At 39.2% G+C, this 26,112-nt stretch overlaps 3 protein-coding genes across 3 annotated transcripts; 2 read left to right on the forward strand and 1 right to left on the reverse strand.

The window, feature by feature from the left end:
• The first annotated feature begins 2,435 nt into the window (after positions 1–2,435).
• tbxas1 (thromboxane A synthase 1 (platelet)) lies at positions 2,436–10,162 on the forward strand. The gene is made up of 14 exons (XM_067589187.1): positions 2,436–2,539; positions 3,424–3,580; positions 4,076–4,169; positions 4,870–4,922; positions 5,030–5,126; positions 5,274–5,390; positions 5,600–5,688; positions 5,770–5,918; positions 6,245–6,375; positions 6,531–6,860; positions 7,010–7,098; positions 7,286–7,423; positions 8,113–8,275; positions 8,572–10,162. The coding sequence occupies exons 2-14, from the start codon at positions 3,480–3,482 to the stop codon at positions 8,683–8,685; spliced, it is 1,665 nt and encodes a 554-aa protein (XP_067445288.1). The 5' UTR covers positions 2,436–2,539; positions 3,424–3,479; the 3' UTR covers positions 8,686–10,162.
• Positions 10,163–10,170: 8 nt separating this feature from the next.
• Positions 10,171–19,583, reverse strand: parp12a (poly (ADP-ribose) polymerase family, member 12a). The gene is made up of 11 exons (XM_067589186.1): positions 19,170–19,583; positions 14,066–14,201; positions 13,665–13,929; positions 13,376–13,576; positions 13,061–13,250; positions 12,279–12,453; positions 11,820–12,055; positions 11,650–11,737; positions 11,411–11,541; positions 11,169–11,320; positions 10,171–10,867 (listed from the first exon to the last, which is right to left on the reverse strand). Exons 1-11 carry the CDS (start codon positions 19,490–19,492, stop codon positions 10,611–10,613), a joined length of 2,154 nt encoding a protein of 717 aa, XP_067445287.1. The 5' UTR covers positions 19,493–19,583; the 3' UTR covers positions 10,171–10,610.
• Positions 19,584–19,687: 104 nt separating this feature from the next.
• cfap263 (cilia and flagella associated protein 263) lies at positions 19,688–25,962 on the forward strand. The gene is made up of 9 exons (XM_067589190.1): positions 19,688–20,038; positions 20,582–20,717; positions 21,053–21,214; positions 21,299–21,448; positions 21,662–21,772; positions 22,025–22,123; positions 22,287–22,394; positions 25,143–25,298; positions 25,468–25,962. The coding sequence occupies exons 1-9, from the start codon at positions 19,953–19,955 to the stop codon at positions 25,606–25,608; spliced, it is 1,149 nt and encodes a 382-aa protein (XP_067445291.1). The 5' UTR covers positions 19,688–19,952; the 3' UTR covers positions 25,609–25,962.
• Positions 25,963–26,112: the final 150 nt, after the last annotated feature.

A 26,112-nucleotide genomic window follows, 5' to 3' on the forward strand; every position in this document is an offset into this window, starting at 1 on the left:
ACTGTTTCAGTCCATGAAGATTTGCTCACATATTCTCTTCTGAGTTTTTGAGGGTGCTGTCAAAAGGCTGCCAGGACCACAAAAACAGAATCAAGTCATCAGCTGCTGCCCCTTAAGGCCCTGATACTGAACAGGTGCCTGCAGGTCTCTGACAACAGGAGCACCAAAGGGGCCAGGAGGAGACACCTGTTGCCTGCCATGCCAACACAAAGAGGGACTTTGATGCTTAAAAGAATGTGAATGTGGCAGGTGTCCACTTTATGTGACCAACTCAGACTGCTTCAGGATTTTTGCACAAAATGACTGTGTGGACACACTGTGGATTTTGGCCCCCATCACTTACATTGGAAGCACATATGAAGGGGATCTTTTAATAGCCAGTATGAACAGGAGGAATGATTACAGCGAGGGAAACCTCTTTCAGTGCTCATTTGTGTACCTGACTGTTGTTTTAAGACACACTTGAAAAATTGTGAACCTGTCGTTAATTTTAAAGTTATACATTTTCCATACTCAGCTCATACTTCTTAATTTAGTGAACAACTATCACATATATTTTAAAATCACTTAAGACATTACTGCAAACATATTTTTACTTTTAAAAAGCCAATCACACATCCGTTTTTCCTCCATCTTATTTAACCCTAAACGGTGGCTACTTGACATGTTACAATTTAAGTTAAACACCCTGAATTAAAATAGTAGAATAGTAGGACAGTGACACTTACTACTTTGTATAAATTGATAAAAAATCTCAGCCTTAACTTGACTACTAGCATGACTGATAGTATAATAAAATCATTAGTAATGATCTAGTTAATTCTTATTTAAAATGTAAATTAGGTTTATCAACTTTGTGTAACGTAAATTTAGCTTACAAATAATCTACAGCGGTAATATTTCAACGTATAGCTATAGTATTTGCCCAGTTTGTTAGCAATATGCTACACTTCCACAGAAATCTGGAAGGGACAGCCTGCTGCTGGAAATATTTGCGACCAGACTCAGAGTGGACGATGACTTCATCCTCCTTGAAGTGCAGATTCCGGATATCACACTTTTTCCATCAGTCCACTATCACCACACTCCAGCATGTTCTTTAATCCTGCTCCTGTTAGCCCTAATCTTTTCATTTCCTCCATCATTACCTTTCTCTCTGATATACTGTATATTTATTACAGCCGATGATCTCATGTTCCACAGTTTCTGGTAATTGACAACGTTCACAGAGACCAGTTGGATGCTTCCCTATTATATTAAATTTGCTCTACAGATTGCTGTGTCCTATTCTTAATCTAGTTATTATTACCTCCTCTTTTCTGTTTGCTCCTGTTTCTCACACTGCATACTCTATTTTGAATTGAATGTAAATGTCTTCCCCTTATCTCCTGTCCCCAGTGCTGTTGCCACTCTTTATTGATATTTTTCCATACAATGCCCTTCTCCTTTGACTTTGAGAGTTTAATATGTATGTCTGTTTCCTTTTCTAACTGCTTGTTGTGCTAGTTTGTCCACTCCTTCATTACCCAGAATGCCTATGTGCTGGAACCCAAAAGAATGTGACCTCAGTGCCTTGTTTTATTAATCTTGAATGTATTGCAATTATTTTGAATAGTAAGTCCTGGCGATTACTTGACACGCCTGACATAAGACTAGACTACATCCAGTTTGCCTGTGTCATATTGTGAAATAGGCCCTTTAGCTTTCTAGCGGTTAGGTTTTGCAGGAGGTCAGCTTGTGTCAAACTGAAGGCAGCTTTTATATCACTATGGTCTGCCATCATTCCCATGACTTTTATGTCTACAGAAGATGTTTCCATAGTTTAGTGATGAGTGTGATCTTCCATTGTCTCTTTAAACTGTCAGAAAATGACACTGACCCCTGGAGCACCTGTTGGGTAATGATGAACAACACACATGTACTCCACATAGAGCCAAGTGAAATACCAAGTTATCACTGTATTGAACCATGTTTACACTGTTGTGTTCAATCGAGTTGTAGAGTGCATGTGTGCAATTATGTTGGTGTTTTGTGAATATAAAATAATTGACATTTTTGCTTTAAGCAAATCTTAAAATCTCATTTTTCTCAGAATACCAAGATTTTTTCTTATGACTAACTGAATGCAACATTTTCAATCAAGGACATTTTTCAAGGACATAGCACACATCACCTTTATTAATTTATTTTCTTTTATTCATATAATTAAGCACAGCACACATCACACGCACATATACTTGGGCTCAAATCTCAAAGTCAGTTCTTGTTGTCATGTCCCTAGTCCATGGTATCTGTCATGTGTCCTTGTTACTGTGCTTTGTTTTATTTGTTTTTTCCTACTTTCTTTCTTTTTTTTCTTCCTCTTTCAATATTTGATTCCACTGTGAATGGGGTAAAGTCGTGCTGGGTGCAGTACTCTCTGTACACGCCGGTACAGTAGGGGGCAGTATGTAGCTAAGCTCTCTCTGGGATGCGACCAGATGACAGGACGAAGAAGATTTCATAACATTTATGCAACGAGAGAAGAGAAAGCTATGAGGTAAATAAACGTCTATGGCATACTCACTTTCGTTTTTGACAAATTTGGAACAGAGCTGTGCGTATATCTTTTTCCAAATATAAACATGACGCTGGATATGAGGACATGAAAACGTCAAACATGTCAGACAGCTTGCTAGATGTTGTAGCTATTAGCCTAGCACCTCAGATGACCTATGACGTCGGGCAAACACTGTATGTCAACATAAACAAAGGCTGGTTAACTATTAAAGTCGCAGTGAAACGGTAGTTAGAACATCCTGAGCTTCTGTACAGGGTCGTATCTCCCAGTGAAACGGAATATTTGGTAAACAGTGAACAGTTACAAAAGGGATTTAACTCAAATTTTCGCATTTGATTGGACCGCTAAAAGTGGGCGGGACTTACAGAATAAACACGATACGGAGCAAGTTTGAGATCTTAGTCCAGAAAGAGATGCCGCTATGTATCTCTTCCCTTTAAGGAAGTATAGTTCATAGCATGACATTTAAGATATAGTCTATCAGTCATGATTTGTGTGGTGCTATCAGCATACTTGTAGCTTTACAAAATACTTACACAGTGAGATTTTTTAATAAATAATCATCTGTAATGTGAATATAATGACTAAGTGGGTAAGGGAATAGCTAGAACGGTCTGGTAAGTTCAGAAAATTACATCACTGTATTGTAATGCAGCCTTGAAAACCAGGAAAAGACTAAACTTATGCCATATCACGATATTACATTAATCCAAATCTAAGATGATATCCAGTCTCATATCACAATATTGGTATAATATCAATATATTGCCCAGCCCTACTTATAGTGATAACTGAGGTGTCAAATACACATATTCAATAGCATTTACAAAGCCCTAATCTTTTTCTGTCTTGTTATATTCTAGGTGCAGTGACCCAGTGCAGGTGGTAGAAAACTAAGAGCTGTTTTTTTTGTAACATCATGGAGGCTTTAGTTGACTTCCTAAATGTATTCCACATAGAGGCCAGAGGACTTCCCGTCACACTCAGCCTCTTCCTCGTCTTTCTGGGTCTTCTCTATTGGTGAGTAAATGCTTTGAATCCCTGTTGCATTTGATGTTGCAGCTGCTGTGACAATTAACTCAGTCATATAACTGACCAGTAACATAAATGAAAAATGTCCATGGTATAAAAAGTGAAATAGAAATTATGAGATTGAGGAAAGTCAAAATGCATACAGAATTGGTACAGTTTGTTAAATTATACCAACAGTATAAACTTTAGTCTTCTAGCAAGTTACATGTTGTGTGTTTGAAACGCTGCCCACCATGAATCAAAAAGTTGAAAATAAGATTGGAGAGTTTAAAATAAGACGTGAATATAATATTTGTTTCATGCTCCCCTGTCTGAGATTATTATTACACTTAGAAATTCAACACACCCCAGATATTCATTATATCTGGCAGTGGCTCTGTGTTTATTTTAGCTGTGACATCCAAGAGTGTATTTTTGGAATTTTTTTACTGTATTTTCCTTTAGTCATCACTCATCAACACACCTCTGTGCTCTTTCTTTTAGGTATTCAATCTATCCTTTTTCAGTCCTCTCTCGATGTGGCATCAAACATCCAAAGCCAATGCCGTTCCTCGGCAACATATTTATGTTTCGGCAGGTAAGATATGATGGATGAAGATTTAACGTTCTGTGATCTCTAACATCTGCTGGACTTTCTGTCAACCTGAGATTTTCTTAACCATAGTAAAAAGCATGGCCTGTACTGAAAAACCTTTGAATGCAGATTGATTTGTTTAATCCATCCAACCCCTGAAAAAAAACCCCATCTCAGTCTCAGAGATTATTGTGAAGATGGAAGAGAGACTCTTATCATCATCTTCTTTGAAAGAAAGTGCACCAGCACCTAAATTTGTTTCTATCGGAACAAAAGTCATGAAAAGCATGTTTTACTGAAAATATTTTTTCTGGTCTCTCAGTTTTTCACATTATTCCTCTGATACAAACCACAAGATGTGCACACAAACAAATGCACACACAAGTTTTCACAATTTTTCTTTATGTAAGTGCATGTGTTTAAACATGCATGCTTCTCTTAATTAGTTTCATTCCTCTCTCTGGCTTTTAGTTCTGGTGAGAGATTATAGTTTCAGTACTGGTCCTTTCATTGGGCCATCAGTTGACTGCTATGCAGTATATACAGCTCTCATAGACGCATGTTAAAGAGTTGTGATGCTATCATACTATAGTTTACATAAAGACAACAGTCCATCATTTGGTTTTCAACATGGGATTATTTAATTCTTAAAGAGCTTCACTAGCTTCACTCACTTCCCTGAAAACTTTAATGTTGTTTTCAGGGATTTTTCAACCCTATCAATGATCTCATAAAGACACATGGCAGAGTTTGTGGGTAAGTAAAACAAGCAATACATTACATTTTTCAATTTGTTTTTTAAAAATCTTCCACATTGTGAAATAAGATGAATACTTTATACAATTGTGTTGTTTGTATTTTAGGTATTATTTGGGCCGGAGACCAGTGGTAGTGGTGGCCGACCCTGACATGCTCAGACAAGTGATGGTCAGAGACTTCAGCAGCTTCCCAAACAGAATGGTGAGGACATTAACTAAAACATATCTAAGAGAGGAGAAACAACTGCCTCATACATTAGATGTACACTGTGTGCTGATTCCAACATGAAGTTTGTTGATGTAATGATAACAAACGTTTGTGCCCTTACTCTCTTGTCCCTCTATATAGACTGTTCGCTTTGCAACCAAACCCATGACTGACTGTCTGCTCATGTTGAGGAATGAAAGGTGGAAGAGAGTCAGGAGTATCCTCACCCCTTCCTTCAGTGCTGCCAAGATGAAGGAGGTGAGATAGGAATGCTCAGATTGACTGGGCGCTGAACAGAGGCAGAGGATATTTATATGTTCCAATTAGAAGGGCACATAATAAATGGCTACATGATACACCTCACAGACCTATCAGGGGATTATTATTTTTTTGACTGATTATCTGTCCATTCCTAGAAGTCATCTGCAGTTATGACAAATGACACTGTCTTTTGTGTTGTCCTGTAGATGGTTCCACTCATCAATACAGCCACCGGTGCCCTGATGGACAACTTGAACACCTATGCCGAGTCAGGAGAGGCCTTTGACATCCACAAGTAAATGCGAACACACCTACAAATCACACACAATCAACATACACAATTAAGATTACTTAGTCTTGTTCTGTCCTCTCTCAGGTGTTTCGGCTGCTTCACTATGGATGTTATCGCCAGTGTGGCATTTGCAACTCAGGTGGACTCTCAGAACAATCCAGATGACCCTTTTGTCCACCACGCTCAGATGTTCTTCTCCTTTTCTTTCTTCAGGCCCATCATGCTGGTTTTCAGTCAGTCCAATCTATTTGTATTAATATTTATGTACTCTATATATAAACTATGATATTCGAGACATGTTTCTATAGGATGCTATGAAGGAAAAAGAAATAAATTAAGAAACCAACCAGAAGCAGAATGGTTTACTGTCCTCTGTTGCATAGATTTAAGAGGAGTATGTCACAGTTATCTGGGGTTCCCAAGTAATTCTTATTTGGATGATAAATTTGAAGAAATTGAACATAAAATAAAATAGAAACAAGTAAACATAAAACATTTTTATGATTGCACATTGAGTCATTTGCCAGTGTGTAAAACAGACTCTTGTTTTTATGTGCAGTTGCGTTTCCATTCATCATGGCTCCTCTGGCGGGACTCATCCCCAACAAAAGACGAGACCAGATGAATCAGTTCTTCATCAACAGCATTCAGAGGATCATCAAACAGAGAGAGGAGCAGCCTCCTGAACAGGTGAATCTTGATAATCGCAACTTAAAAATGTGTGTTAAATCCTTGATCTTTCATTGAAATAGTTCTATGGATAACCCACAATTTCCTTCATGGATATACTTTCTGATATATAGTTTTTTTTTAAATGAATTTCTCATGTATGTTTCTGTATGTAGAGACGTCGAGACTTCCTTCAGCTGATGCTGGATGCACGAAGCAGCAGTGATGCAGCAAACCATGCTGATGAGCCCGAACACAGGAACCAGCAGACGCAGCCGTCAGCCTCGAATCAGGATGACGGTCTTCACTCACAGGAGACACCCACCAGGCGTCCACAGAAAAAGATAATGACGGAAGACGAGATTGTGGGTCAGGCTTTCGTCTTCCTCCTAGCAGGCTACGAAACCAGCAGCAACACGCTAGCTTTCACCTGCTACCTGCTGGCCATTAACCCTGAATGTCAGCGCAAAGTGCAGGAAGAGGTGGACGATTTCTTCACCAGACATGTGAGTGTGTTGCCTTGTGGTTTGTTATGATCTCATTATGGCTTGGGTGGAGAGTTGTTGGTTTATCTCACTTGAACTTTCTTAAGTTTCTTTTAAAACTCTTCATACATTACTCTGAATTTATCATGTATTCTTTTTTTTCCTTGTAGGAGTCACCAAATTACACAAATGTCCAGGAGCTGAAGTATCTGGACATGGTCGTCAGTGAAGCATTGCGCCTTTATCCTCCTGGATTCAGGTAGGAACATTAAATGAGAATAAAAGATGCATTTTTACTAGCAGTGTCATAAGGTGCAGTTCACTTTTTGTTATGATTATTCTGGCCAAGACCTTTCAGGCATTGCATGGAGTAAAGAAGGAAAAATTAGTTGAGGTGTATATGACATGCATGATCACTCTTTTTCATGGCATTTTGTCCCAAAAAGGTTTGCACGAGACATTGACAATGACTGTGTGGTGAACGGCCAGTTCCTCCCTAAAGGAGCGACGCTGGAGATCCCAGCAGGCTTCCTCCACCATGACCCAGAGTACTGGCCAGAGCCTGAGAAGTTCATCCCAGAGAGGTAGACGGTTGTTTTTACAGTAGATAAGTAAATAGTACTATAGTATCTTCAGCTTGTGTATCAGTATCATCTAAATCTTGTAGATGGCTCACTGACTTTGTCTGTTACCACCTGCAGTTAACTGAACAATCAATCTGTTGAAATGTCACATTACTTCAGCTGGACATTACTGAAACCAGCTCAGAACAGCACTTTGGGGGATATGGACCCTCACAAAAAATCACTATGATTGAATATTTGTGGATTAACATCATACGATGGCAGTGAATAGCCAGTACATAATGACTGTTACTGGTGATATCTAATTGTAACTGTTTTTGACACATTGGCGGGCAAAATAACTGTACCTTTTTCTTCTACAGTGCCATGAACCATAGTGGTGTTGCATCTAGTTTTTTTTTTTAATGTTTTGTGTAAACAGTGATGTTGAATGAACCTCATGCAACTTGCAGTTCACCAGTGCAAACACATTTCTTCTCTTGTTTCACCATGTAACACCAGTACATAAACTGTATCCCTGCAGTCCAGTGAACTTGAAACTGAAATATGTCCAACACTGCTATAACAACAGCAGTAAAATCCCTGTATTGCACTAAAGCTAAATGAAATACAGTATTTTGACAATGACCTACTCTTATTTACTGTAGCTTTTAATTCATCCAAAAATATAACTTGTGGTTGATTTCCAGATTCACACCAGAAGCAAAGGCCAGTAGACATCCATTTGTATACCTGCCGTTTGGGGCTGGCCCCCGCAACTGTGTGGGAATGAGGCTTGCCCAAATGGAAATCAGAATGGCTCTAGTTCGTCTGTTCCAGAGGTTCAGCATTGTGGCCTGCTCTGAGACGAAGGTGGGTTGGAACGACTGAATACAAACAGCATCTGTATTATCTGCTAAAGATCATTTTGAGTCACAGAAAGGATTCATACACTTAAGAGATAAACACCCAAACACTGCACTTGTGGGTGTCACTAGACATGTGAGATTACTGTGATTTGCGAAATTTAGCTAATGGAACTAATAATGTAAAAATTCAATATGTGTCTGTCAGCTGTTTCCATATTTGCTTATGAACATAATCCTACATTAAAAACACAAATATTTATGGAAGATGTTGCTTTCACATGTGGTACTCTTTTCTTTCAGGTTCCTCTTGAGTTGAAGTCATCAAGCACTCTAGGACCTAAAAATGGCATATTTGTGAAAATCACAAGAAGAGACAGTGAAGAAAGTCAAGTGAATTCGCCACCAGACGATTAGACAATGAGTGTTTGTCTTCTAGATGTCAGAGGGAAGAATGAAGAGCTACAAACCATCCTGCAGGTCTATATTCTTATAGTGGCACTTAGTGTCATTGTCTCTGGCTCACTATCTATTATTTTACAGTAAGTTACAATACACAGTATACCTCCATCTATTGCCTTTTTTTTGATTGAGAGTGAGCTGGAAAGTGAACTGAAGATGAGCAACAGCGCTGCCATGCTGTCATGATGACATTTGCACAGAAGTGTGGTTGGTCTAAGTGCTCTTCACTCAGGCAGTTTAGGTCCACTTGAGCCTTCGACTGACTTCTCCGATTGTTAGCGTGATAAAACAACAAGGGAGAGCGAGGGAGAACACAGAGAGCAAGGAACAAAGGAATAGGATTGCACTTTGCTTAAAAAGAGCAAATCACAGACTCTTACCTCACGATTTAGCAGTATTGATAATTTTTAGCTGCTGCCTTTCATAAAGTCTTTTTCAGGGAAGGAATTTTCTCATTTACCATGAATCGGTACAATATTTTTTTTATTTCACAATGAGCAGGTAACTATTTTTCTGTTTTGCACTGTAGCATTAGGTTTTATAATTGATTTGTGCATTTAAAGGTTTGACCTTATCACCTTCTCAAGTTTCTGTGGTTATTATAATGCAGTAATGATGAAAAGGAAAAGAAAGTGAAATTGAAACTTGTGCAGTGTGTTATGTAAAATCTAATAATAATGACGAAGCGAGCCTGTAGAACTAGTTGAGCCAGATCAGTCGATGCGGAACCTGAAAGTTTGCACATTCCCTTAACAAAAGAACAGTCTGTTGTGTAACTAAGCTGCTCACTCTTTGCTCCTGCTTCCAATAGACTGACAGAAAACCAGCATCCCTGTATCCACACATGGGCTTTGTATACTTGTGTGATTCCCTACAGGGTTACTACTGATATCTCCCTGCAGTTTGGTTTGTTCAAGAAATGATACATGCAAGGAGAAGTTCAAACTGCTGTTTCCTGATACGTGATCCAGTGTTTATTAAATGTCTCAGAATAGGAAACTGGACCTAACTGGATATTACATTGAATATTAGGTCCAATTTTAAGGTGTTGAGCCACAAGTATTTGATCACTTTATCTCTTAATAATGTCATCCATGATTCTTTAATGAGACCATTTATACCTTTTATTGAAATTGGACGAAGGGCATTACATAATTATTCATCATGTATGTAAGTGACTTTCATCCTAGTTTGAATTTTAGCTAATGACTGAGTGATCCAAGATCAATTTCATAAGATGAATTTTAATCTTGAATGTATACAATAATATGTATATTACAGCAACTGTGATCAAAGGTGATTAAAGGCCTGTTAAAGGTCTTCATTTAAAATGGGTCAAATACCTCTTGTTTGTGATTAAATATTATAATGTGATGAGATTTCTGTTGGATACACAATGAAAATAATGACATTAAATGAATACATAAACTACTTTCATGGTAGCTTGCGATCTGTTTATTTCAGAGCAATCAGTGAATTTCAATTCATATTTAAACACCAGATCATTTGTCGCCCTCAGTATCCTTCATTTAGACTTGTGTTCAGACATTGTCATGACGAAATAGACACCATCATCAAAATAGACATGCTCAAAGGAAAAGCTCTCTAGTAACTATACGATCTGTAATGCAAAAGTATTTTCTGTCACCTAATAAATTCATCAAAACACACCAATAAACTTGCAGAAAAATCCCATAAGCAGTCAATTGTATTATAAGTATATATGGATATCCAGAGTTCTAATCTTGCCACATTTCTGTGTTGATGTTATTTCACATAGAAAACTACATAAACCCTTAAAGCCACTAACAGCTACAGTATAGTAAAATTCCCCTGACCATTGACGTCCTCAACAAAAACAGCACCACTGTTGTCACAACTCAGGAGTAGTCAATGATGTACTCTGGATAAATCTGTTGTTTTTCAAAGACGACGAAGATGCTGGGGTCCCTCTCCCTGTCAACGCAGCTATCATAGAGGGTTCGGCTGTTTCCTTTTGATGGGGGCCGAATGTAGCTGCTGCTTCCCTTGGTGTACTCCCCCACCAGGACCAGAGCAACAAACATGATATAGTTCAGACTTCTTTTGGCCCTGGCGTATCTGTCTGAGTAGGACGCATCTCTTGCAAAGTAGCTCCCTAAAAAAAATAAAAAAAGTATACTTGTAGTATGCTGCTTCATGATTAGACATTCAGTTCTGAAAGCCTGATAAACCTGGAACTTCTTACAAAATAATGTGTTCTGAACATATTTTTAATGTGCACTAAATTTATGATCAAAATCGTCTCTAAACAATGTCACAGCTGCTGAGATGGGAAACAAAACTGTAATCAAGTCACAAGTGGACAAAGTAAAAGTGCGTTCTGGACAGCCTCCAATATCATATATGCGATATCATATTTATGATATTACTAAAATTCTGAGGCTTTTTTTCTGTACCTTTGCCGTATGCCGTGCCATGCACACCACACATCCTCCAGTCAAAGTTTTGCTCACAGATGGCCTGAATCAGGGACTCATCTGTCCCGTGGAACAAGTACTTCTCATCCACAGGTTTCCCTCCGCTCCTCTCCTTCATCTGCTCTCTCTGCCTGAACATGAAATATTTAAAAAATTAATGTGATTATGTGTTTTAGGGCTGCACAAATTATTATTATTAATAAGCCTTGTCTGTGATTTACCACTGAAAGACTTTCCACAGAGATGGGTTCTGGATTCTTTGGATGCTGTTGATTTTAGTCTGGGGCATGGTGCGCCTGAATAACATCTCAATCATTTTATACTCCTTTGCAGATGTAGAAAGAGGTATGAGCTGAAAGAAAAGAGCTCAGGTACAGGTCATCAATCAAGGGTATAAATATGTGTTCAGTGTTCTTGAGGGGAGGGGGGTTCTAGTGTATAATACATGCTATGAAGATACCTTGTATCCAAAATCAGGTAAGGCACTCTTGTCCCAGTAGGATGGGACATTTTCAGCTGTGGAGGGGCTGGAGCTAGGTGATAACGCACTACCGAGGAGAAAAACATACAGTAAGAATTGTCTGACTGGAGAAGTCACTTGAGACACGTAAAAGGATAATACAAAAATACCTCTTCAGCTGCACTTCCACATCTTGAGCAGACACAAAGCGAGGCCTCCTTCTGACCTCTCGTTTGGTTCTGTATTTTATGTTCTGCTGATACATCTGCTGGGCTCCCGGTGCACCTTTGAAGTTGAGAGTATACTGCTGTTTGCCAGCACTAAAAGGAATCTCTGTGTCTCTATCCGCCAGGTATACATTCTCCAGAGTTTGAGAAGTGACAGAGACTGGTGTGTCAGTGTCACCCTAAACAGAAAAAAACCAAAACAAAACAGAGAAGAACTGAACAAAGTTTTAAAGTATAACTTGATAGAAGATGGAAAAAAAATTAATTACTACGGAACAGACTAACAAAACCAAATCTTATTCCCTCAGACAGGTACGATACTATGAAGGATCACAGGCTCTTAAAAAATAAGTTGTCTGAACAAATGAGACTTGTTGCTGCTTTCATCGTCCTCTGACTGACCTGTCCAAACTCCTGCCACTTCCCGTTTTCATCCTTCCAGAACCAAAGCCACGTTGTTGTGAGAATGAAGTGAGGGGGCTTGGAGACAGAGGAGGCGGTGGACAGGCGACGAACCGGAGACCCTTCGTATGTCATTGTCATGAAGTCCACTGACTGCGCAGCAGGGGGTGCAGTGCTGAAAGCAAACAGTGAGAGTGAACCAACAATTCCCCCCAACACTTTAACCAGAAGTCTGTGAATACCAGACTTTAAATGTAATTGTTGCTCTAGAATAGAAATAAACGGGGAAGACTGTTACTATGTGAAACATAGACTTAAAACCCATCATTTCAGACTGGCTTTTTTGTAGTGCCTTCTAATTTTATGGTTTTATGATTCTTAATGTTTTTATTGCTCAATTAATTTTACATTTTATTGTAATCTAATCATTTTGTATAGTGTAGTGTTATATAATTTCATTGTTTTGTGTTTTTTATTGCTTGAATTTTTCAATTTTACGTTAACTGTTCTCTCATCATTTACTTATCTTTTATTGTTGGCTTATTCAATTAATTTTTTACAGTGGGTTTTTTTTCCTTGTTTCCCTTCATTATCTTTTATCATTTATTTTATTTATATTTTACAAGTCACCGTGTTTAAATTCTTGGTATTTTACTTGTATCTTAGTGTGCATTAGTCTCCCATCTTGTGTTCACTTGTAAAGCACTTTGAATTGCATTCGACTTGTATCAAAGCCGCTATATAAATAAAGTTTGATTGGCTGACTCATTCATAATGATCACCTTCGTAAAGAAAGAAATCCAAAAATCCCCAATGTGGCCGATGCTTGATCGGTGCAGCTTGTGTCTTGTCCTGGGTCACAGTAGGCCTTCTCAATGTCCTCCATATTGGGCAAGTCCTTCCAGGTCACATGATCACTCTCTAAAACCTGCCATCTGTAAGGTAGGTGCCAATGGACACGGGCACACTTATCTGCAAAAAAAACCATAACAAAGATAAAAAGGCAGTACAATTTCCTCTCCACACACAGATCTACACACATGTATTGAGAGGTTTCTGTGGATATGACTCGTCTGTTCTGGTAGCAGCAATGTTACCTTTGAAGCTGCAGTGTCTGCGAATGAAGAAGAGGCAGATTTCATTCCTGTCAGCATCACTTATTGTTTTAGTTGCCCCTGCAGAACTAGTGGGGGATGTGGGGGTAGTGGGGGTAGTGGGGGATGTGGGGGATCCAGGGTTGCTGTGGGAGGGCTTCTTGGAAGGCTGCGGCACCTTCACTGGCAGCACTGGAGGAGATACTAATCACACACATAAATACTTGTATAGACTATCACTATCATAAGATGACAAAAAGTTCTCAAATTATTCATAAACGTAATTCTTTACCAGTAACAGCAGAGGGTTGTCTCTCATGTTGACCTAAGATGATGAATTTATTTCTGTAGATTCCAGGAAGGTTTGAAATAGTCTCCTGACTGAACCCTCGGAAAATCTTCATTCCTTGTGCTTCAATGTTATGGTTCCTCTTACATGTCGAGCCAAACTTACAGTCACCTTGGAAATGGTGCAGGCAGACGTGAAGCTTGGTGCATGTGGTGGTGAACTTGCAGGAGCCGTGCACACCATTGCCCTTGTTGTAATGTGGGCATATCTAGGTATTGGGGGGAGGGTTTGACCAGAGTGTTACAACAAAAATATATGATTCAGAGATTTACATAATTTTCTACACAATAGCAAGAGATTCTCAAGTCCCACCTCTGTTTCCCACTGTTGCCAGTATGACCTACCTCAGGCAGCAGATAAGGATCATTCTGCAGTAACAGCTGGAACAGCTGTTTCTCTGTCAGGTCGCGAAAACCCCATCTCTTCAAAAGTTCAGCATTGTACGGTGACGCCAGACTATGGGGATTTTTACACTTGTGTCTGAAAATGACAAAAATGCCATCTCAGGAGTTTTAGTTTTACTGAATTTTAAATTTCAATTAAAATGTGGTTTATGTAGTTCCTATACACAGTGTATACGGACCTCTAGAGATTTAAAAATACATTGACAGTACTGTTTTAATACTACTGTTGATACTGGTTGCTGATGGCCAGGATATGAAACCTACACTGGCATAAATACACACATTTGTAATCATGTTTATGGTTTTCATATGTTAATGATAATAGTTTTGGGTTGCTGTTATTGTTGGTTGGTTTGGACAAAATTAGTAAAAATATGATATTCCTATATTCTGCAGTCTATGTAGTGGCCTTATTCCTTGACATGTAAATTACTGGCCATAACAGCTGTAGTCAACAACACTTACAAAGAGGAAATAATAAATGTGATAAAGGTGAATTGATAAGATGTGAACACTGCCATCTTCTGTTTGAATAAAGAACTGGCAATTTGCATTTTTGATAACAGCATACAGTCACATGATCTGCTGTTCAACCACACTTAAGTTTTACAGTGTGTGGAGTGCATAGTTACAATAATAATAATCTTAATTAAACTTTGTTTTGTTATTTCCTTCATATAGACTTTCAACAGCAAAATGGTTAATTTTTCTTCAAATATAAAGGCCATCTTTTTCATGTATGAATGAGCAGCTTTCTTTTGGTATATTGTGCGTTAGACTGAGCTGAATAAGGTTATGGCCATAAGGTCAAATGTCATAGTGACGTTCTCAATTGACAGACATTTTGACCTGTCATAAGCAGGAAAAACACAGGTGGAACTAATAACATTACATTCAATGTACCAGTGAGTCATTCCAGTGAACTGGTATGCACAGTAGCAGGACCTTGAAACTGGCTAATCTAAATTGAATTAATGTTAATGATTACACCTGCATTTGTCCTGCTGTGACATCAAACTGTCTGCTGAGAAAAAGGCTTATTTCTTTATAAATGCTTCATACTCTGCATCTACCTGAAAGATTCTGTGCTCTCACACGGGTGTTTTGCATTGTTTTTTATTTGAGTTCCTCCTAACTTCCTAACGTCAGTTGAAGTTAGGAGGAACTGTGCTGGAAATTACATAACTTGTTACTTAGTGTACCAATTATATGATGAAGTTGTGAGTTGTCCTGTGCAACAACACTTCCAGGGAAGTGACTGATTTTTCTAAACTTTATTTAACCTTTATTTAACCAGAAGAGTCCCATTGAGATTAAAAATCTCTTTTCAAGGGATACCTGGCCAAGACAGGCAGCAGTATAGGCTAAATAAAAAAACAAAGTTACAGACAGAAAACACAAAAGGAGACAAAATGAACTCTTTTAAAAACATTTTAAAAGAGAAATTTCTCGGAAGTCAGTTTTGTAACCAGGTAAATTAAAAACATTGACATCTTAAGGAATCTGCCTCTAATTCTTTAATTCTGACTAACATGTGAATCAAACAGTCAGCACATACCAAGTCATGAGCAAAGGTCTTATCAGGCAACACAAGTAAACAGCTATGAGGGTGGACCACGGAAAGGGTGTAGTCTCAATAGATTTAACTTTTTTCCAAATATGATAATCACAGGCGATGTAATACAGTAGATTTGACATAAGTTTTTTTCAAAAGTTAGAGAGTTATAAATCGACCGTTGCACTACTTTTGATTGCGAAACTGAGCTCGATATCTTTCGAAACTCTGGTCAAACCACAGCCACCTCTAAATTTAGAATGCGCGCATATTCTCACCTTTACGATAAATGCACTGCACTAAGCGAGCTGGGAATTACACTTTACTCTGGCAGGTGTCTCACTTTCCAAAGACAAGGCTATGGCGTATTTATTCTACCCGAGCACACCAAATACAATACAATTTATCAAACTACGTCAGACTAGGCGCAAGAATACACATGTGACTACGTCCAAAAAAAAAAAAAATTATGGATAAACCCTCCGTGCCGTAACCCATAGATTTCCTGAAGAGTGGTTTTGAAGCTCAGAGTGGTGGGTCCAAGCCCCCAGGAACAGCGTCGGGCTTTGAGAGAAGGGCCTACACGACACGCCCACTTTACTAGATCACACGCCCCCCTGATGTTACCATAACAGCATGTCACATGACACACCACCCCGACCCCTAACCATCCCCGTCTTCATGCCTAAATACAACCAAGTGGGCGCAAAAAAAATCGACTTCCGGGTATGAAAGTACCTGGATCTTCCGCATTGTGCGGCCCATAGAGCGAGCGCACTAGTGACTTTCGCTGGCCGAGTCGGCTACTTCCGGTTTAGCCCACCGGTTAACTTGAATGGGGATAAAACAATTCAATCATGCGGCTCTTCTAGGCTTTTGAAATGTGATCGGACCGAATGGATTTAATTCTGACAGTAAGACAAGTCATTTCGCGGGGGTTGTGACTCTCAAAAAAATGTATCCATCTGATTTACAGATGTCTCTTTCACAATGTAAGTCTATGGGAAATTGTCTTTTTGGGCTAGTGTGCATCACATGACCTTGTAATTACACGGTTTGGCCGCTGTGTCAAATTTGCTTTAAAGCCTGGCGCTCTTCCTGTATCCAGTTGTCTTTATACATCCATGGCCAAACCATGGAATTTAAACTTCCGGGTACGAAAGGGGCCCAAAAAGCATTTTTCCCACACACAATCATGGGAAAAGGAGCAGCTGTAAAATGGTGGATACATTTTTTTGACCATCACAACCAAGCCCCCAGGAACAGCGCCGGGCTGTGAGGCCAATTTGACATAGCGGCCAAACCGTGTAATTACAACATCACTTGATGCTATTGGGCCCAAAAAGACTTTTTTCCATGGACTTACATTGTGAAAGAGACGTCCGTAAATCAGCGAATAAACTTTTTTGAGCATCACAACCCCCGCGAAATGACTTGTCTCACTATCAGAATTTGATTCATTCGGTCCAATCACATTTCGAAAGCCTAAAAGAGCCGCATGATTGAATTGTTTTATCCCCATTCTAGTTAGCCAGAGGGCTAAACTGGAAGTAGCCAGCTCGGCCGGCGAAAGCCACTAGTGCGCTTGCTCTATGGGCCCAATGATCTCGGAAGATCCGGGTAATTTTATACACGGAAGTCGAACTTTTTTGGCTTCATGCGCCACTGAGCAACTTTCATAGGAATGAACGGGCCCCGCCTCTGACGCTGTATCCAGTTCTCTTTATACATCCATGATCACAACCCTCATGAAATGTCTCCTTTCACTATCATAATTTGATCCATTTGGTCCAATCACGTTTTGAAAGCTGCACGATTGAATTGTTTTATCCCCATGTGTCTGTCTTGGCCGGTGAAAGTGGGCGCACGGGGCCCATAGAACGTGTGGAGTATGTTTTCATGTGGGTAATTTCTTCACAGTGGGAAGTGGCTTTTTTGGCTTCATGCGCCACTGAGCAACTTCCATAGGAATGAACAGGGCTCTGCCTCTGACGCTATGTTCAGTTCTCTTTATGATCCATGGGTGGCTCTGGCCATTGTCATTTTGATTGTGCCTGACTCCACCTAACTCCTGGCTAATCTAAAAATAGGCAATGAGGTGGAGCATGGGTGAGCTGAGGCTAGCCACCTGTGACGCCACCCACTTGTCACTCAAAGCGGCCACGCCCTTAATTTTGCATAACTTTAAGCCTTAATAGAATTTAAATAAGTGAGTTGGTAGTTATATGAAAATAAGCAGTACAATGAAGACACTGTAATGCCACTCAATTCTGAAGATTAGTTCCTGGCGGAGAGTATTTAACCCTTTACTAGACCCATAAGATTTACTACGTGTCCAAATAAGGTTCTTCTTTACTCATCTGTACATATGTGAGGATTCTATTGGGTACTGGATCCTAAACAAGAAACTATGCTTATTTACACACACATTGTCTGCATTCAGGTCACATTATACATTCTAAAAGGAGACAGTCTGACTGTCTGAAACAGAGTACAGCATATTCTCTATGACCTTGGTTCCCCTAGGATACAGCCAGCCTTATCAGGACAGCTGCCTTACCCAGTCATCTATAACAGACAGAGAGATGAACTGCTCTGAAAGAGACAGACCATGACCTACTGCTCCCAGGTTTGCAGATGACCCGAAAATGCCCCAGGAAACACTGTATCATATTACCTTTAAGCCTAAAGATGGCAAATTACTTTACAGAAATTAGATTAATTGGATTATATTCATAGGAAGCATAAAGCATGTTAATTGTGTCCCTTATGAATGAAAACATGCCATTAAATTGCAAGTTCACTTCCATGACCGGTCCATACATAAGATCCACCCTCAGCTTCACCAAAACACTTGAATGTTTTATGTGTTCATTCCACTGGTACACCTTTCAGCCTCACCCACTCCTAGAACTGGTCTGCTTGTTTAGAATCTGTAGCTGTCCCACCCAATCCCTGTCAGCCACCCACATTAAAACCCATCTTGTTGTTAAAGGGACTTTTCCATTTCTTTGGATTGCAGAGTGACAGAAAGTGAAAATGCTTGAGTGGTCACAGTTGTCCTGAACTTGAATATATCAGTCATTGTCAGGATTTTTTTTTTCTTGCAACCCAAAAATCAAAAAATAAAGTAATGTCCCTCACAATTTGTGGGCAGAGTTTCATACTACAACACCTAGTCTTCGGAAAGTGAGACGTGACAGAGTGAATGTCTGACTCTTCATGTCAGCTCGCTCTGACCCGTTCCAATGCATTTGCCGTAAAGGTGAGAATACGCGTGCAACCCCAATTTAGGAGCAGCCGGTTTCACCACGGAGTTGTGAGTGACGGCTAGCTTGACCGCAGTGAATGACGGCCGAGGTTTTCATTGTATTATACTGGAACTGCTTTAATCTCAGCATATTTTAGTGAAAGATGCTCTAGTATTAATATGAAGTAAAGAAAAATTACAAAACCTTCAAATATCGGCCTACAGCAGTCTGTACTTACCCGAAAGTGCAGTCTCCGCAAACAAAATACCTGCACAAATGCAAACTATCGCACTGTGCACACTCTCCGGGTTTTTTCTGACAGATCCGCAGGGTGGTTTTCGCCACAACCAGACTGTCCGGGCTGATTATTTGACCAGAACCAGAGACACTCCGTCTGGCCTCTCGAAGAGCTATTTTACCATCGTCGAAGAGGACTTTCCTCATAACTGGTTCCGCGACAGTGAAACTCTGCCTGATCTTCTCATCCAGGCTCTTGAAGTCCAGACATCCCTGGTTGTCGCACAGGGTCTTGATAATAAAATTAGAGATGGTCGTGGTCATCCTGACATGAGTTTCGCCAGCTCATCAGACTGTGTTTACAACGGGGCTGCCTTAGTTTCCCACAGCTCCAGCGAAGACTGTTACAAAGAAATGAAACTGAAACTTAAAAAACAGGCCCTGCCCCTAAAGTCGTCTATCATCTAATATTAGAATAAACACAAACATTAACATTGAGCTATGCGCATGCATTAATGAATCTGACCTTTCTGTGGACGTCATTGCCTTCATAGAAATATGTTAAATTTACATCTAAAAACTGCAAATATAGTTCTTCTTCTTCTTCTTCTTTTTCTTATTATTGTTGTTGTTGTTGTTGTTGTTAACGTTTTAATCACGCTTTTTAAAAATCTGTCTATAGGCCTATTCGTTGAAAAGTTAATTGCAGGGTTTTACACGAGCACGTGAAGGCAACACACTAGCCCTAGCAACCACTGCGGGGGCTCAGTGTACCTTAGCAACCATGGAGGACGAGATGTTGATGGAGGAAAAAAGCAAGGTCACACAAGAACAGAAAGAAGTCCTCTACGGCCGAGTCGAAGAACTTAAGTAATGAAAACTTTATATTCAGAATATAAACGTATGGCTGAAGACCATGGATATGTTAAGAAGAGATGTATTAAAGACGTTCAGCCTAATGCTACATGGTGAATTTTAAGGCTAGCTTAGCTTCTTTAACGCTGGCTCTGTTGTTGAGCCGTAACAGCGGTAAACGTCAATATTATATTAAAACCTATTTAATATCTGTGGGAAGAACCATTAGCTAAATGCAGAGGGTCAGAAAGTTTCTCTCATACTAGTGTTATTCTTACCTAGCAGCACCTTGCTCATACTTCAAATTATTCTAGCATTTACATTGACTATGAAAGGAGTATTTTCGTTTAAAATGTTGAGCTGTTACTCTAGTTTCCTATAGAAATGAATAGAGGTGATGAAAAAAAGTTATTAGCTAGATGGTCAAGTTGTAAACAATGTGAAGCCGTCTTGTAAAGTTTTTGGTTTATCTTTTCAGCTTAATCAACCAAACTTTTAAAGTTTGAAGCCTTTTTTTTTTTTTTAGCTGACTTTGAAGTTGTTGTCCCCTCCCACTAGGTATTCCATTGCAGCCCTCCTGGCAGAGAATGACATGTTTGAACGTTTCATCAGCCGCCTGGATCCAAAAGACCTGGTGCCCCAGCCTCCGGGAGAGGGCCCGGGGCCAGCAGGAGCCTCCCAGCTGGAGGGTGGGGTAAGACTATATACAGTCACTATCTATTGTGATTGGGGGTTTTCCACTGAAAATGAACGCAGGGAGAACAGATTTTGCTCTCTCTGTCTACACACAAAGAAATATATAGAGAGAAAGCTACTTTCCCCATTATAAATGACAAATGAAAGAATTGTTGTTAGTTATTTAAAACCCTTTTGATGAGCTGCTTATATTCTTTTCATGCCAGTAAATTTTGATATTGACACTGAAATGATTTTAATTGTGTTCCAAGGAAAGATGACCTGTCTGCACTGTACTCCTGATAGCCCCACGTCATTTTGTGTGTGTGTGTGCTTATTCTTGTGCCTTGTCAGGGTCGTGGACGGAGGCGGAGGTCCCGGTCCAACATGTCAGATCGCCTCCTGCAGCTGACTCTGGAACAAAAGCTTTATGTGGCACAGAAAGAAGTAACAGAGACACAACAAGACCAGGAGAAACTCAAACAGAGATACGAGAGAATTCAGGACAACTACAAGGTTACTGCATGCTCTTGCCCAAAAAAAACAAAGACGAAAACACATTGTTATATTTCTCCTCAGTGATTTCTTTTGTCATTCCAGGCCTCCCTAAAAGAGGCAGAATTACGTCTGGAAGAGATCCAGAAGGCCAAGAAGGCGTTTGAACACAGGCTGCTCAAACCTAAGAATGAGAGCAAATTGGAGATGAAGGAGCCCAACAAGGTGCTCCAGTGCATTGTGGACAAGTTAAAGGTAAAAATCAGGTTCAGTATAATGACATCAACCTGTTCAAAAGAGGAATATGAATAGATGCTAAAACATAAATCGACTACTCATTTTAACTGAAAATTTTCTCTCTTTTTTTTCCTATTTTATCTTATTTCCACTGTAATTTTCTTTCATTTTTCATCTTCTTCCCTTTGTCCACATTCTCTTTTTGGTATTCACACACACAAACTCAAACAGGTCACCCAGTTGGAGAAGTTTAATCTGAAGAACCAAGCACTGAAGGTCCAAGAAAAGAAGCTCCAGCAGCAGCTTCAGCAGAAAAAAGAGACGGGAAAAGCTGAATATGAGGTAGAGAATAAAAGCGTGAAGGTATAGCTGAAAAAAAGAGATGGTTATATCAGTTATGTCTCAATAGATTGTTGGTTGATTGTGTAGTTTTTTTTGTTAGACCGTTACAAAAAGCTGTGCTGTTCTGCTTTTGTAAAACAGGGTTAGTTAAGTAGTTACATGCTTGGGAATTTACCTTTTAACTGTTGTTTATCACTTCCAATCATTCACTTGTTAGTAAATGTAACAGTGTGTACTGTGTGTCGTATCTAGGACATTTTCCAGGCATACAATGAGCAGAGAATTGAGAAAAACCTGGATGAACTTCAAGTTAACAATCTGAAAGTACAACGTGTCCTCAGTTCACACAAGGTAACTCATTCTAAATTTGCATATGAGAGAAAGACACATTTCTCAGTGTGGTTTAGTATAGATGTACGAAATCTATCACACCTTTTGCAGTATAGTTCATCTTACCTCCAGCTTGTCAAGTCTGTGTCTATATGTTTGTTTGTGTGTATGTTTGTATGAACAGGAGATGCTGCAGAGTGTGACGTGGGAGTCTACGGAGCTGAGCAATGACATCACCAAAAGGAAGCAGATGCTGGCAAAAATTGAGGAGGAGATACAGCATGCTGAGAAGGTTTGTTATGAGTCCAAAAATGTTCTGGACATTAAAATTATTCAGGACAGACTCAAATACATGAATGAATCAGTTAATATCCTCTATTGTCTGCTCTTTAAACTAAACTAAATTTGGACCTCTGTTTTGGTAGAGACATGCATGTAACCATTATTGGTATGTATCCCCCCCCCATGTTGATGCTTTGGAGGACATTGCAAAGCTCTGGTCACTGTATGCCTCCTCTGAGTTAATAATAATGGGGGATCTTAACCTGGACCAGCTCTCTGACAGCTCTTAACAGATTAAAAGAACAATGCATTGATCTTAATCTTTTTCAGCTCATAGACAAACCCATCAGCTCAAATGTCAAAAATCCTCTTAACTCTACATTAACTGACATCATGCTTACTAACAGTCCGCACAAATACCCTGCCTCTGGAGTTTTAGCCCTTGATGTTGGTGATCACTGACCCGCTTGCCTGTGTCAGAGACACCAAAATCCCTAAATCTCAATCTCAAATTATCATCACAAGAAATTACAAGCATTTTGATCCGCAGGATTTTTTTCATCTCTGACATTGATAATATTTTCTCTATTACTGATCCTGCCATGGCACTGGAGAACTTTTCACAATCTTTCAATGTTATTGCTGACAGATATGCCCCTTATAAAAACATGGAATGAAAAACAGACACAGTCCTTGGTTCTCCCCATAACTCTCCAATGCCATCCACAACAAAAACAAAGCCTGGTCCAAGGCTAGATCCAGTGGACTGGTTAACCTTTAAGCAACAAAGAAACATCTGCACCAGTATGATAAGGAAGGCTAAATCAAATTATTATCAGTCAGCTCTCTCTGCCTGTTATAGTTCCACTAAATTTTGGAACACTGTAGCATCCTTTAAGAATTAATCGCGATTATATCTCTCACCTCAAATCACATAGATCATCCATAGTTGAAGCTTAAAATCACCATTTCCTCTCCTCTCATCTTTTATTTAATAATAAAAGTCTAAGATTCAACTGTAGACAATTACCTTATCAAATACCTCAGCTTCTTCTGGCTGCAAGTTCTTTTAGTTTGGTAAGCAGTGCAGATGTTCACAAAGCTCTGCTTAGGTTTAAAGTGTGCAAAAACACTGGTGCAAATAATCTTGATCTTCTCCATCTAAGTGCCGCCTTAATCTGTCCACATCAAGCACATATTTTTAACCAAACCTTTTTAACAGGCATGATTCCAGCTTTGCAGAAAAGCACCTTAGTAGTACCCTTACATAAAAGTGGTGATGTCTCCGATCTAAACAACTACAGTCCAATGTCTAAACTTCCTTTCTTAGCAAGAATCATAGAATCATTGGTCAATTTACAACTACACACTTTCATTGATTCACTAAACTTTCTACAGCCACAACAGTCTGGTTTTCACCCGGGTCACAACACAATAACAGCTGCTGTTTGAGTCAATGATAACATTGTCTCCTAGATAAAAAACAATGTTGTGCTGCTCTCTTCATTGACTTCTTCTTCTGGCATTCGATACTGTTGATCATACTCCACAAACTACAATGTATAGGTTTAGATAAAGCCACACTTAATTACAGACTCAGACTGTTGTTGCTGATGGAAATGGGGTGCCACAGGGGTCTACCCTCGGTCCATTGCTGTTTACATTATACATAAATAACAAAATTCTCCCTAATCAATACGTCAACGTCCATTTTTTTGGCAGGTGATACAATTTTATATGCCCCAGGCTCCATCCCGGCCCAGGCCCTGACTCGTCTTCAGTCTGCCTTTGATGCTTTCCAATTATCACTCTTTAATCACAGACTAGTTTTAAATGCAGAAGGACTAAGTACATGGTATTCTCCACCTCCATCAGTGAATCTGACTATCCTGCCATTAAAACTTTAAATGGCACCCATATTACTGTTGCTAGGTCATATAAATACTTGGGAATTTGGCTTGATAGCAGAGTATCATTCAATATTCATGTTCAACATTTGACTTTGAAATCAAAAATCAAACTAGGCTTCTTGTATAAAGTTAAAGAACGTCTGTCTTCTTCCAACTGTAAGACTATTGTGCAGTCAACCTTCATGTCTGTCCTTGACTGTGGAGATATTCTGTACTGTCATGCTGCCTTATCAACACTTCAGCAGTTTAACTTTGTGTATCATAGTGCATTATACTTTATCACAAATGACAAATTTCATACTCATCATTGTTCTCTGTATCACACGGCTGGATGGACTTCCTTAAAGTCAAGAGGAGATAACCATCTCATGTTATTCATGTATGAAGCTCTACTGTTGAAGCTTCCCAACTACCTCACATCTCTTCTCTCATTTAAATCTATTAACTACAGTCACAATCCACTAACTACTTAACCTGAGATATCCTTCATGTTTACACTTATATTAGCAGAACTGGTTTTAGGTATTATGCACCTTTTAAATGGAGTGAACTGAAAACCGCCCTAAACTTGAGTCTTACATTCCTTTTGGAGATTTTAAAGCCTTATTATTTGATGTTTTTATGATTCTTGTAACTGTTTTTATTAATTCCTTGTTTGTTGTGTAGTTGTATTTTTTCCGGCTGCTGATCGTGTTCTTGTCTTATGAATGTTTCTTCTCAGGTCTCTCTTGGAAAAGAGATTTTAATCTTATTGACATTGCCTGATTAAATAAAGATTAAGTAAATAAATAAAATAATTCCCTTGCTGTACTCCATCCACTTTTCCTACTTCATTTTTTTCTCTTCAGGAGCGTTTAAAGGCAGAGGCCCTCAACCAACACCTGCGCCGCCAGATGGCAGATTATCAGGCTCCTGAAATCATTGAGTACATGCACATCAAGGATAAACACAAGAAGCTGCGGCAGAGCATTCACACATGGGAGAGGAAGGTTGGGATTGCCGAGGTAAACCATGTTTTATTTTCACTCTCTGGTGTAAAAATGGGAGCAGATTTTGAAGCGTAGTATCTTCTGTTGCACATTTATATCACACCAAGCCTCAGTCCAGCTGGAAAAAAAACGTTGGCGTGACAGTATCCAAAACAATGGGCACTCTCTTTTCTTTTTTCACCAGATGGCCTTGAAGACCCACACTAAAGCCTGGAACAAACAGAGAGCCACTCTTACTCCTGCAAACAGTGCTGAGGCTGGAGCTCGGTCTGGAGAACACCAGATCCCAGTAAAGCTCCCATACATAGCAGAACACAGCACTTAGATGAGCAGAGAATCAGAGAGCTTACAGGATTCATGTAGGAAAACATTACCTGTCCCAAACTACGGTGCTGACTTCAGTGAAAAATGCCTCGTGTCACCATATTACAATTATCCTACATTTAATGATTTGTCATAATAATTTGAGACTTTCTTGTTGGGGAATGTGGAAAGAAAACTCACTAAATGTGAGTCCTTGAAATATTTTTACTACACACCATTATTAAGAATGAAATGTACTGTCAAAGTTCTGTAAATTTAAAAGCCAAGCTTCATCAAACTATTTCTTAAATATCATAAAAAATCTCTGCATACCAAATAATAATGAAGAATGAAAACAATTTGATTTCCTATACTGTATTGATTACGATGTCCGTTCTGCATAATGAGTACTTTTCAGTATATTTTTCTGATAATACATCTGTACTTTTACTTAAAGTAGAACTTTTATTGTGTATGTTTACATTGTGGTATTTCTACTTTTACTTACATAAAAAAATCGGAATAA

Source organism: Thunnus thynnus, chromosome 5 (genome assembly GCF_963924715.1).
Source record: "Thunnus thynnus chromosome 5, fThuThy2.1, whole genome shotgun sequence".
NCBI lineage: Eukaryota > Metazoa > Chordata > Actinopteri > Scombriformes > Scombridae > Thunnus > Thunnus thynnus.

Coding starts and splice junctions, on each gene's coding strand:
- tbxas1 (XM_067589187.1), top strand. CDS start 3,480: ATGGAGGCTTTAGTTGACTTCCTAAATGTATTCCACATAGAGGCCAGA. Junction 7,099..7,285: donor CTTTATCCTCCTGGATTCAG/GTAGGAACATTA, acceptor TGTCCCAAAAAG/GTTTGCACGAGACATTGACA. Junction 7,424..8,112: donor GAGAAGTTCATCCCAGAGAG/GTAGACGGTTGT, acceptor GTTGATTTCCAG/ATTCACACCAGAAGCAAAGG.
- parp12a (XM_067589186.1), bottom strand. CDS start 19,492: ATGACCACGACCATCTCTAATTTTATTATCAAGACCCTGTGCGACAAC. Junction 14,202..19,169: donor TGCGGAGACTGCACTTTCGG/GTAAGTACAGAC, acceptor TGTCATTTTCAG/ACACAAGTGTAAAAATCCCC. Junction 12,056..12,278: donor AGTGGCAGGAGTTTGGACAG/GTCAGTCAGAGG, acceptor TTTTCTGTTTAG/GGTGACACTGACACACCAGT.
- cfap263 (XM_067589190.1), top strand. CDS start 19,953: ATGGAGGACGAGATGTTGATGGAGGAAAAAAGCAAGGTCACACAAGAA. Junction 20,718..21,052: donor CCTCCCAGCTGGAGGGTGGG/GTAAGACTATAT, acceptor GTGCCTTGTCAG/GGTCGTGGACGGAGGCGGAG. Junction 25,299..25,467: donor GGAAGGTTGGGATTGCCGAG/GTAAACCATGTT, acceptor TTTTTTCACCAG/ATGGCCTTGAAGACCCACAC.